Source organism: Ranitomeya variabilis, chromosome 5, assembly GCF_051348905.1.
Source record: "Ranitomeya variabilis isolate aRanVar5 chromosome 5, aRanVar5.hap1, whole genome shotgun sequence".
NCBI lineage: Eukaryota > Metazoa > Chordata > Amphibia > Anura > Dendrobatidae > Ranitomeya > Ranitomeya variabilis.
Genome location: NC_135236.1, coordinates 492,266,187 through 492,279,340, shown reverse-complemented (window position 1 = coordinate 492,279,340; position 13,154 = coordinate 492,266,187). Strand labels below are relative to the sequence as shown.

Genomic DNA, 13,154 nt, shown 5'->3' with positions numbered 1-13,154 from the left:
CCTCAGGTGGGATACACCTTATCAGGTTTTGGCACGGTCTTATGAATTATGATACATGTACATTTTGATACAAATACATACCGTATATACTCGAGTATAAGCCGACCCGAGTATAAGCCGACCCCCCTAATTTTGCCACAAAAAACTGGGAAAACTTATTGACTCGAGTATAAGCCTAGGGTGGAAAATGCAGCAGGTACCGGTGAATTTCAAAATTAAAAATAGATACTCCATACCGTTCATTATGGCCCCATAGATGCTCCACATAAAGCTGTGCCACATATAATGCTCTGCACCATTCATTATGGCCCCATAGATGCTCCACATAAAGCTGTGCCATATATACAATGCTCTGCACCGTTGCCCCATAGCTGTGCCACATATATAATGCTCTGCACCGTTGCCCCATAGCTGTGCCATATAGTGCTCTGCACCGTTGCCCCATAGCTGTGCCATATATATAATGCTCTGCACCGTTGCCCCATAGCTGTGCCATATAGTGCTCTGCACCGTTGCCCCATAGCTGTGCCATATAGTGCTCTGCACCATTGCCCCATAGCTGTGCCATATAGTGCTCTGCACCATTGCCCCATAGCTGTGCCATATAGTGCTCTGCACCATTGCCCCATAGCTGTGCCATATAGTCCTCTGCACCATTGCCCCATAGCTGTGCCATATAGTGCTCTGCACCGTCCATTATTGCCCCATAGCTGCTGCTGCTGCTGCAATAAAAAAAAACAAAACACATACTCACCTGTCTTGCTTGCAGCTCCTCGGCGCCATCTTCCCGGCGTGTCTCTGCACTGACTGATCAGGCGCCCTCTGACCTGAACAGTCAGAGCGGAGAGACGCCGGGAAGATGGCGCGACGCCCGGCGTGTGGAACGCGGCAGGTAAATATGACATACTTACCTGCTCCCGGCGTCCCGCTCCTTCCCCCGGACAGCTGGTCTTCGGTGCCGCAGCCTCTTCCTCTGTCAGCGGTCATCGGCACCGCTGATTAGAGAAATGAATAGGCGGCTCCGCCCCTATGGGAGGTGGAGCCGCCTATTCATTTCTCTAATGAGCGGTCCCACGTGACCGCTCAGGGGAAGAGGCTGCGGCACCGAAGACAGTGTGACAGGCAGGGGGAGCGACAGGAACGCCGGAACTAGGTGAGTATATGACAGTGCTCACCCGCCGACCCCACCACCGATCATGACTCGAGTATAAGCCGAGAGGGGCACTTTCAGCCCAAAAATTTGGGCTGAAAATCTCGGCTTATACTCGAGTATATACGGTATATAGATATGATTGCCTGACCTAGTGCCTTTTTGACCCGTATTGGTGCATTGACATAATAACACTGAATCCATGTGATTCTTTGATATCATTTGCGAGTGCATGGTCATACAACTATAGACAGTGACCTCAATATTTCTGTGTTTCCCTGAATGTGTTTTTTGTATTGTGATGTGTTTTTTTCATATACTAGATGGTGGCCCGATTCTAACGCATCGGGTGTTCTAGAATATGCATGTCCACGTAGTATATTGCACAGCCCACATAGTATATTGCCCAGCGACGTAGTATATTGCCCAGCCTCATAGTATATAGCCCAGCCACGTAGTATATTGCCCAGCCACGTAGTATATTGCCCAGCCACGTAGTATATTGCCCAGCCACGTAGTATATTGCCCAGCCACGTAGTATATTGCCCAGCCACGTAGTATATTGCCCAGCCACGTAGTATATTGCCCAGCCACGTAGTATATTGCCCAGCCACGTAGTATATTGCCCAGCCACGTAGTATATTGCCCAGCCACGTAGTATATTGCCCAGCCACGTAGTATATTGCCCAGCCACGTAGTATATTGCCCAGCCACGTAGTATATTGCCCAGCCACGTAGTATATTGCCCAGCCACGTAGTATATTGCCCAGCGACGTAGTATATTGCACAGTGACGTAGTATACAGCACAGAGCCACGTAGTATATTGCCCAGCCATGTAGTATATTGCCCAGCCACGTAGTATATTGCCCAGTGACGTAGTATATTGCACAGCGATGTAGTATACAGCACAGAGCCATGTAGTATATTGCCCAGTGACGTAGTATATTGCACAGCGACGTAGTATATTGCCCAGTGACGTATTATACAGCACAGAGCCACGTAGTATATTGCCCAGCTACGTAGTAGATTGCCCAGCTACGTATGTCACAGGTTAAAAAATAAACATACTCACCTTCCGATCCGAGGGCCCATTGTAGTTCTAACATACTCACCATACTTGTAGTTCTGTCGCCTGTGCACGGTACAGGCGGCAGTTTCCGGTCCCAGGGTGTGATGACATCGCGGTCACATTACCGTGACGTCATGGCAGGTCCTTCTGCCATACGATCCTTGCTACCGGTACTTGCCGCTTGCACAGAGCGGTTACCGGAGGGTGGCGAGCAACGGGAAAGGCGGCGGAAGGTGAGTATATAATGATTTTTTATTTTTGTTTATTATTTTTAACATTAGATCCTTTTACTATTGACGCTGCATAGGCTGGCATTAACCCTGTGTGAGCCGTGACTGCGGGGAGTATGGAGCGGCCGCCCGGCACTGACTGCAGGGGAGTAGGGAAGGACTAATCGGACTGTGCCCGTCGCTGATTGGTCGCGGCAGCCATGACAGGCAGCTGGCGAGACCAATCAGCGAATGAATAACCGTTACGGAAGTTGAGGACAGACAGACGGAAGTACCCCTTAGACGATTATATATATAGATCTTTTGATAGACAAAATTACAAAAAAATGTTATATGCACTTATGTACTCCGTGTCCTCCTATTTTGTTAGGTACTAACCATGCAGGATGTCCAAACTTTTGCATCTGCCCATTTTCTTTTTTGCAATATTTAAAATGTAAAAGATGAAAGTTTTGGGTTTTTTTTGCCTAAAATACAAAGGAAATGTGTCGTCGTTAACTTCAACCCTTTTAGAGATCATTTCATCTTCAACTTGCTTAACTGTACACAATAACAGTAATTTTGACTGGTGCCCAGCCTTTTAACTCCTTAACGACCTCCGATACGCCTTTTAATGGCAGCAGTTAAGGGTACTTATGCCATTGCGCCGCTTTTTAACGGCTTTGAAGAATAAGGGTATAGCACCCCCCAGAGTCGTAATTTCCCCGGGGGTAGCTGAGACACCAGAGAACATGATTCGGGTCGGTTTTTACCGAGCCCGGTGTTGCAATCGCCGTTATTAACGGTATAACAGTGACCGCAAAAAAAGAAAGTCAGATTTTCAATTTAATTGCTCATCAGAGGAGAGAGAATTAGGGTCCCCCGATCACCCCCAGTACCTCCGTTGTCCCTGCAACCCCCCGTGAAGTCCCGCCGGCGTCTTCTCCCAGGAGAAAATGGCGGGCACATGAGCAGTGCGCACGCCGAGATCTGTCGACCGGCAACAATAGGAAATTTTTCTTATTGGTTCATTTTGATCACTGTGATATTTCATATCACAGTGATCAAAATAAAAAATAGTAAATCAAACCCCCCTTTATCACCCAGCTAAAAATAATAAAAGTAAAAAATGTATTTTTCTCCTTCGCCTCATTGGGGGACACAGACCGTGGGTGTATGCTGCTGCCACTAGGAGGCTGACACTAAGTGATACAAAGAAAGTTCGCTCCTCCTCTGCAGTATACACCCTCCTGCTGGCTCTCAGCTAACCAGTTCTTGCTTAGGCTGCTTTCACACTAGCGTCGGTACGGGGCCGTCGCTCTGCGTCGGCCCGACGCATACTGTGAAGAAAATGCCCGACGTTGGCAGCGGAAGCTGTCTTAAGACGCTTCCGCTGCTTCATTGTAAGGTCCGGGGAGGAGGGGGCAGAGTTTCGGCCGCGCATGCGCGGTCGAAAATGGTGGTCCCGACGCACAAAAAAAAACGTTACATGTAACGTTTTTTTGTGGCGGCGGTGCGCCAAAACGACGGTTGAGACATGTGGCACTGCGTCGCTAATAAAAGTCTATGGAGAAAAAACGCATCCTGCAGACAACTTTGCAGGATGCGTTTTTTATCCACAATGACACATTGCGACGTGCAGTGCACGACGCTAGTGTGAAAGTAGCCTTAGTTTCCGTAGGAGGCACACGAACGGGTCTGCTATTCAGACCCAAAACTCTTATTATTTTATTTTTACCTTTTACATTTTTGATTTTACTTTTTACAACGAAGGCTCCGATCTTCCCGAACCATGAACAGGCGAGCACGGGGAGTGTCGCCTCTCCGTACCCTCTCCTGCGATGTGCCACGCCTGAGCTGATTTTTAGGGGCGACGGGTCCCTTCAAGGGCACCGATCTCTCCACGCCCTGTACGGACGAGCACATGGAGTGTCGCCTCCACGTACCCTCTTCCCCAGCCAGGCCTATTGCCGGACAACTGGCCCTGTCCACCCGGGGGCTGAACTCCGTGGATGTACAGAGGCACCCTCTCTTCGGCGTCCGAGCAGCCCCCACTGTCCCACCGCTGTTAAAGCGTATGGCATAAGGAGGCGGACGGTTCCTCTCCACCTCCCTAACAAAGGGATGGTGGATTGAGGTTTATCCCTCTATCCCTGCACCGTCCACGCTGCAATACCTGACCTGCAGCAGAACAGTAGAGTGCGCGCGCTTTCCTCGGCGCTGAAACCCAGTCTTCCGCGGCAGCTCCATGCCGGGACGCGCACCGATGGTGAGTGGATCCAGTCAGTGATGGGCCTTTGCAGTGGGATATTCACATGCTGACAGGCAGCCTCAGCCATGGCTTCCCTGTGGCCCACCTCCCTGAGGTAACGCTCCGGCCGGCTGCAAAAATTAAGCCCCCGGCTTCAGCCGATGTGTAGGCCGCATCCCGGAAGCCGCGTCCACACTATGGCACGCTAAGGCGGCTCCGCCCATCTTTCCTGGCGCTTCTCACCTAGCACGGGAACGCTCGCTTCTCTTGACCAACCACCAACGTCCCTATATTCTACCCCTGGTATTGCTCCTGCATTGCTGCACAAATTTAGGCCCCGGCTTGGGCCTATTCATGGAAGTCACAGGGGCGATGGTTTTGCACTTAAGAGGGACATGCAACCGGGTAAGAAAGTACTGCTCTCCTCCCCTGCATCTTCCCTCTGTGCTTAAAGGCACATGACCAGTATTTCCTGGTCTTAAAGGCACACGACCAGTATTTCCTAGTCTTAAAGGAACATGACCAGTATTCCTGGTCTTAAAGGCTCATGACCAATATTCCCTGTCTTAGGCACATGACCAGTCACCGGTCACCCTCAATGAGCTCAGGAGCCCTCAGCCGCCGATCCCAGCTTATCCCAGAGTACCTAGTTCCCTGAGTGGGCTTTGTCACTGCCGCAACCCATGGCTTCTTTGACCAAGAGATTGAATCCGTCCGTGAACCCTCTGTGGCTCAGAGTGCTCGCAGGACCAATATAGATGGTCCCTCTCCTTCATGCGAGCCGTTGGCTAGCACGGGCCGCAAGTATTCCAGAAACGTACAGGTGTCTAGAAAACTTTCATTTCCTGATCCCTCACCAATGATTTGCTGAGAACAAGACTCTGAATATGGATTGGATATTGCCTTGGTTCTGGACTCACCAGAACTTCAAAAAAGGATGGATTCGCCTATTGATATCATCAACCAATCTCTGTAGATTGACGAGGACTTCGGTTCTACTCTAGATCACGCAGTGTCCCTCATAAGGAGACTAAACTCCCAGCAGAGCATTTGCCATTCACCCGGACATGGAGCGTCCGATAAGCGATTCACTGGACAGAAGCCTCTGCAAGCTCGGTTTCCTTTTTCAGCTAATATGCGAACACGTGGGGTGTCCCCTCCATGTATACCCCCCTAGGACGTGGGATGCCATGCCTGGTCTGATTCTTAGGGGCAACGGGTCCTTTTAAAGGGCACCGATCTCCCCACACCATCAATAGACGAGGAGTGTCGCCTCCATGTATCCTTTTCTGCAGCCAGGCCTAACGCCGGACAACCAGCCCTGTCCACCCGGTGACCTGAACTCTGTGATGTACAGAGGCACCCTTTTTGGCGTCCGAATGTCCCCCTCTGCATCACCACTATTTAGCAGATGATGCAAGAAGGCGGACGATCCTTCTCCACTTCCCTGTTAAGAGGATGGTGGATTGAGGGTTCATCATTTTAACTCCGCACCGTCAAAAGAGAGTGGCGATTGCAAGAGACGACTATCCTGACGTTCCAGATGCAGCTGCGCATTCTGCCACTTGGCAGATTAACTGGGTAGAATCTCCTGCCAGCCACAGGGGTTGCTACAGCAATGGTCTCCTGGTCGGAGACCTTAACTTCCTTGATTCACAACAGTAACCTTCTCCCGAAGACAGTACAGCTGGTCAATCAAATTTCTTGAGTGGGAGACTAGCTGCTTCACGCCTCTCGGATGCGGCTATTTGCGCGGCGCTGTCAGCAGCAAATGCCATTACACTCAGAAGGACTTTATAGCTCATAGAATGGAAGCGTACTCTGCGTTCAAAAAGCCTCTGACATCACTCCCTTACCAGGGTGGTCGGTTATTCGGTGAAAAGTTGGGAGCATTCCCCACGCAGGAACAAAGGATCGCATGTTTCCTATAGACCCAACCAGCAGTGGATGAGTTGACCAGGACGGTCTAGATCTAAGATATCTTGGTTCCAAAAAGGGGGACCGAAAAGTAAGACCGATCCTGGACCTCAAACTTCTACCACGCTGGACAAGGATTCCCTTCTTCGGATGGACTTCCTCCGCTCAGCCACTACTTCAACGGAAAAAGTTGGAGTTTCTGGCATCCACCGACATTCGGGATGCTTACCTTCACATTCCTATTTTTTCCCTCTTCAAAAATTCCTTCGCTTTTCCATTCGTGAACAGCATTTTCAAATCACGACCTTGTCCTTCGGCCTTGCTACCGCACCCATAGTGTTCGCAGGGGTTATGGCGGCTGTCATGTTCCTCTTGCACCCTAGAGGCATGGTCGCTTTCCCTATCTGGTCGACTTTTTAGCCACTCTTCCAGGACTGCGCTGAGTCGTTTATATCTCTTGCGATACCCTTTCTCACCTCGGCTGGCAGCTAATCTTAGACAAGTTTTTCCTCATTTCCAGCCCAGCAGATATCCTTTTTGAAGATGATCCTGGACTCTTCCAGAAGATTGGTAATTCTCCCTTGAGACAAGGCCGTGGCCCTTCAACAGGGAGCTCGCTCACTTGTTCACACATCCCTTCATTCCTTTCGATTTGCTAGGAGGGTTCCAAGGGAAAATAGTGACGACAATGGAAGCGGTTTCCTTCTCTCCTCTTGTTTTCTGCAGGTCAAACAGGCATTCAGAGGGTAGTCTCAGAGCTCCTTCCTCATCCAGGGGAGATCCTTTCTCCCGGATCAATGGTTATTAGTAGTAGACTATTGATGCCAGTCCTCTTCTCCTGATCATTGTTCTGGGGATCCGAACGGTATGGCTAATTCTAAAGCAGGTCCACTGCCTTCTGGCGGGTCACCCCATCCGAATTCAATCGGACAATGCCACGGCTGTGCCATACGTCAATCATCTAGCAGGTACCCACGGTCAGGCGTCATGGTCGAGGTACCTCACATTCTCTGATGGATTGAGATCTATCATTCAGGTGATCTCGGAGCTGCACATCTCAGAAGTAGAACTCTAGACTTCAGACGCCGTCAGGGTCCCGCCTCAAGTGAGTTGGAACTTCACCCGGAAGTCTTCCATCAGATCTGCCTTCTCTGGAGCATTCCAGATGTAGTCGGATAGCGTCCAGACTGAACGCCAATGTACTCTAGTTCATGGTTTGGCCTCGAGATCCAAAAGCCATCGCAGTGCATGCTCTGGTTCTTCTATGGTACCAGTTTCCTTAACCCCTCTTTCACTACTTCCGAGAGCCTTTCGGAAGTAGGAAGGGCCCCAGTGATCCTGGGAGATCCGCATTGACCACGTCAGTTTTTTTTTTATCGTTTGCGGAACTAGTATTTTTCCGTTTTATTGCAACAAAACTGCAAGTGGGGACTTCCTCGCAGGGAGTTTTCACATGTGGTTCATCCCTACCGCATACCGTTAGATCTTTGGGACCTTAATGGTCCTGGGAGTCTTACAGTAGACTCCTTTTGATCCGGACAGACTTAACGATCAGGGAAGGTCGCCCTTTTTTCTCTGCGATCTCGTCATCCTGACGACTCTTCAGAGCTAGCCGCTCTGTTCTTTCTGACTTTTTTTTCCTTTTTTACCTTCAAGGCAAGGTTGTCCTCATGCCATCCCCATCCCTTGTTACCAAGGTGGTATTTAATTCCCACTGTTATGAGGGCATCGTTCTTCCCTCATCTCTTTCGTCACCAGTCCACAAAATGAAATGGATTCCCCATATTCTGGACGAAGTGAGTTCTCTGAGTAGGTACGTCTCGAGGACGGCGTCCTTCCGAAAGTTGGACGCTTTTATTTGGGCTTCCTGATGGTAAGAAGAAGGCTTCCTGACTGTCACAGGAAGGGTTTAGCCATTTCATCGGCCATGTTGGCCTGGTGGATTCGTTACACCATCCAGGAGTCCTTCCGTGTTAGATGTCAGCCTATCTCCCTGTCTATCGATTTTTCTTGGGTTCTAGGCACCAGGCGTCGGCAAAGCACGCCTGCAAGCTTGCGGGTTCGTCCAGTCTGCTTGCATTCTTGAAGCACTATAATTCCCAGACTTCCACAGATGTGAGTCTGGGCAGGTGGACTCTGTAGGCCTCGGTGGCGCACTTGTATGTAGCGGTTACACAGGGCCTGATCTGATGTTGTCCCCAGCCAGGGACTGCTTTGGGACGTCCCATTGTCTGTGTCCCCTAATGAGGCAAAGGAGAAATAGGGATTTTTGTGTACTCACCGTAAAATCCTTTTCTCCAAGCCATTCATTGGGGGACACAGCTCCCACCCTGTTATTAGCTTGTGCTTGTTTAATAATTTGACATGCTATACTCATAATGTGACATGCTATATGCTCATATGTTGTTATTGATCTCCTGCTTTTGCACCGAACTGGTTAGCTGAGAGCCAGCAGGAGGGTGTATACTGCAGAGGAGGAGCTAACTTTCTTTGTATCACTTAGTGTCAGCCTCCTAGTGGCAGCAGCATACACCATTGGTCTGATTTCAGCCAATTTTTGCATTCAAAAAGTCAAGCAGTGCTCCCCCTTCTGAGCCCTGCCATGCGCCCAAACAGTGGCTTTTCCCCACATATTGGGGTATCTGTGTACTTATGAGAAATTGCACAACAAAAAGTAAAATGTTCATTTTTTCCTTCCACATTGTTTTAGTTCTCGTGAAGCACCTGAAGGGTTAATAAACTTATTGAATGTGGTTTTGAGCACCTTGAGGGGTGCAGTTTTTAGAATAGTGTCACTTTGGGGTATTTTCTGTTATATTGACCCCCCAAACTCACTTCAAATGTGAGGTGGTCCCTAAAAAAATGGTTTTGTAAATTTTGTTGGAAAAATGACAAATCACTGGTCAACTTTTAACCCTTCTAACGTCCTAACAAAAAAAAAAAATTGTTTCCAAAATTGTGCTGATGTAAAGTTGACGTGGGAAATGTTATTTATTAGCTATTTTGTGTGACACCACTCTCTGATTTAAGGGTACAAAAAGTAAAAGCTTGAAAATTGCAAACTTTTCAAAATTGTTGCCAAATTTCTGTTTTTTTTTTCATAAATAAACGCAAGTTATATCGAAGAAATGTTACCACTAAGATGAAGTACAAATTTGTCACAAAAAAACAATCTCAGAATCCGTGGGATACGTTGAAGCGTTCCCGAGCTATAACCTCATAAGCTGACAGTGGTCAGAACTGTAAAAATTGGCTTGGTCATTAAGTACTAAATTGGCTCTGTCACTAAGGGGTTAAGTGCCATTGTAACGATTACAATCATTTATCTTACCCACTGAGAGTGTACTGATTATGTTTGCAAAATTATTGCTAAATAATAACTTTTACATGCAAATGCCGATTTGAAAATAGTAATGTGAATCATGGTATGTGGTAATTGATACACTCTTTATTTAATCTGTATTTAAGGTTTGAAATTATGGGGGAAGAAGACATTGCATTCAAAATGATTCGTACTAATGTATCCCATGTGGTCGGCCAGTTAGATGATATAAGGAAAAACCCCCGGTAAGAATTTTTAAGGAGCTCTAAGAAAAGTATAAGTATAAAGATTTTTCTGTATTTTTATGACTGTGAAAATTGTACATTCACACTGAAGGCATCAAAACTATGAATTAACACATGTGGAATTATATACTTAACAAAAAAGTGTGAAACAACTGAAATTATGTCTTATATTCTAGGTTCTTCAAAGTAGCCACCTTTTGCTTTGATGACCGCTTTGCACACTCTTGGCATTCTCTTGATGAGCTTCAAGAGGTAGTCACCGGGAATGGTTTTCACTTCCCAGGTGTGCCCTGTCAGGTTTAATAAGTTGTGTTGTGCGGAAGTCTGGTGGATACACAGCTGATAGTTCTACTGAATAGACTGTTAGAATTTGTATTATGGCAAGAAAAAAACAGCTAAGTAAAGAAAAACGAGTGGCCATCATTACTTTAAGAAATGAAGGTCAGTCAGTCTGAAAAATTGGGAAAACTTTGAAGGTGTCCCCAAGTGCAGTAGCAAAAACCATCAAGCGCTACAAAAAACTGGCTCACATGAGGACCGCCCCAGGAAAGGAAGACCAAGAGTCACCTCTGCTTTTCCTCTTCCGGGCTGCTCTGTTGATGGCGCCTGACTTTCAGCATCATGCTGATTTACAGACGGCTCCCGGCAGTTAGGGAACTGAGAGCCGGCTGTCAATCAATATAACCTCGGCATTCAAGCCTCTTCAACATAGCAGAAGAGAAGCCACTATTTTGTCAATGTTACGTCAGTGGAAGCCACAGAACCGTCTGCATGAGCGGTCTGTAACAACATGCAGGTCACCCCAAATTAAATAGTCTCGGATAACCCCTTTTAACGGTTCTTTTTGTTCCATTTAAAAATTTTAAATTATGTTTTGTTTTTTTTAATTTACATTTTAGAATGATTATTGCCAAGACATGAAAATCTCTCAGTAGCCCAGTCTTGTAAATTGAGAATTACCCAATTAGATGCATATATGTTCTAACAAACATTTGGACTCTTACAGAAAATTCATCTGTTTGAATGATAACATTAATCACAATCATAAGGATGCCCAAACAGTGAAGGCTGTCCTCCGAGACTTCTACGAATCAATGTTTCCAATCCCATCTCCGTTTGAATTGCCAAGAGAATATCGCAACCGCTTTTTACACATGCACGAGTTACAGGAATGGTAAACTGCTTTTATTTATTTTAACATTAAAGGGAACCTGGTGTCAGATTCATGCTACCCAAACCATAGGAAGCATGAACCTGATGTAGACTGTGCGATTATGGCCAGGTATGCTGCAGTCTGCGGTCTAAAATGCTGCAGTGTTTCAGAGAAAACGTAGTTTGATGAACATTCTTGAGGCTCTTTGCTTCAGGTGACTAGTCTTGGGCAGATACCTGGTAGCTTCTTCCAGACTGACAGGAGTCTTCTTTCGTGAGTGTATAGGGAAATACCTGTGAATCAAAGGTATTGGGACAGGGAGAAGCTGGCTAAGGACTTGTTTAAGAGTAGTCGGCCAAGTCACAGTTGCTGTCCGGCTTTCCAAAGAATATTTACACTGAAACACTGTAGCGTTGCAGAGAAAAGCATACCTGACTGTAATTGCACAAGTTCCCTTTAAATGTGAACAAAGAAATGCACAGATAATGACAATTTCTTGCTATGTTTTTAAGGAGGAGTTATAGAGACAAGTTGAAGTTTTGGACTCATTGTGTCCTGGGAACATTGATTGTATTTACAGTCATCTCTTTCTTTGCTGAACAGGTAACTACTGCAGGTACACTTTATTTTTGTTTTGTTTTTTCCTAGGCATTTTCTCTATTTTCTTCAAATAGGTAAACTGCAATTAAACAACACAAGTGTTAGCAGCTGTACATGTTTCTTTACTGCCATTTTGCACTTGCAGATTTTCTAAGCCAAACAAGCGTTTATTGCTGCCTGTTAGGCAAACTGCGGGGACCTGAACATATTACTCGAGCACGCCGGAGATACTCAGATAACACCCGAGCATGGTTGGGTAACAGGATATCCGAGCACGCTCACTTATCACTAATGAAGAGGCATCAGCCTCTTCATGAATCAGGAGCGCCGGCCAAGTGGCATACGCCTCTACTCCTATTGCAATCCCTGCTGGAGTGACATTTGAGGCTTAGCAAACGCTGCCGCTTGTCCTGAGTTTTACAAGCGGCAGATGCCACACCACTGTCCCGCCCCAGCTCTGCTCACTTTGTTGGATCTCAGTAAAAGATTACGTGAGAACACTGAAGGTCACATAGTTGTAATGCAGCCACCAGTTGCACCAACATTATGCGACTCTTCAAAGCTTTTTTTGCCAGAATACCTAAAACTTTTGCACAGTACTGTATAGTGAAAACTCTCAATCAATATTATAGCAATGTAACTTATTTCATCCAATTTGCCTTAGTTGCATCCATACAGTTCCGGTGGGCTCCAGTCTGCCACCTAGTCTAGTACATGATCATACGTATAAACAGGTCAGTCTTTCTGCCCCTCTGTGTGTCCTTCCACACAACTAAAGATACCACTTCTTTGTTTTATTAGCAGATTATCACTAGCGGACTAGGTAACACATGCCAGGCAGTCCAGCTAATATGTGTAATCCCGCCTCCATCACGGATTGGCAGCTTGCTGGGAGGGGTTACGCACAGCTTAGCGTTTTGACCACTGCTACATCTACAGCAGAGAAAACAAGGATTCTATCAAGCAGTCCAGTGAAACATGCCTGGGAATCAGGCCCACAGTCCACCCCTACGCTATGCTGCTCTCAGATTTCATAACACAAACCTGTTGACAGATTCACTTTGGTGTATTTCTATGAGATGAAGCTAAAATCTGACAGGGAAAGAGAGTATGATTACACATGATACAGAGACTGGGCAGTGTGAAGATATATCACAAAGTATATACTGAGACTGCTGCATGCAGCTACATCACAGATTAACTAAAACTGTGTTCTGAAGCTGCTCACAAAGAATAT

The 13,154-nt window shown here is 46.8% G+C and overlaps 1 protein-coding gene across 3 annotated transcripts in view; it reads left to right on the top strand.

Moving 5' to 3' along the window:
* Window positions 1–13,154, top strand: part of GNPTAB (N-acetylglucosamine-1-phosphate transferase subunits alpha and beta) — a 128,450-nt gene that overhangs the window by 110,513 nt on the left and 4,783 nt on the right. For 2 of the 3 annotated variants that reach the window (XM_077265615.1, XM_077265613.1), the window contains exons 18-20: window positions 10,066–10,164; window positions 11,171–11,338; window positions 11,830–11,920. In XM_077265615.1, coding sequence (XP_077121730.1) covers window positions 10,066–10,164; window positions 11,171–11,338; window positions 11,830–11,920 — 358 coding nt within the window. Of the gene's footprint in view, window positions 1–10,065; window positions 10,165–11,170; window positions 11,339–11,829; window positions 11,934–13,154 lie in introns of all 3 variants that reach the window. The other variant, XM_077265614.1, reaches the window with a different exon arrangement.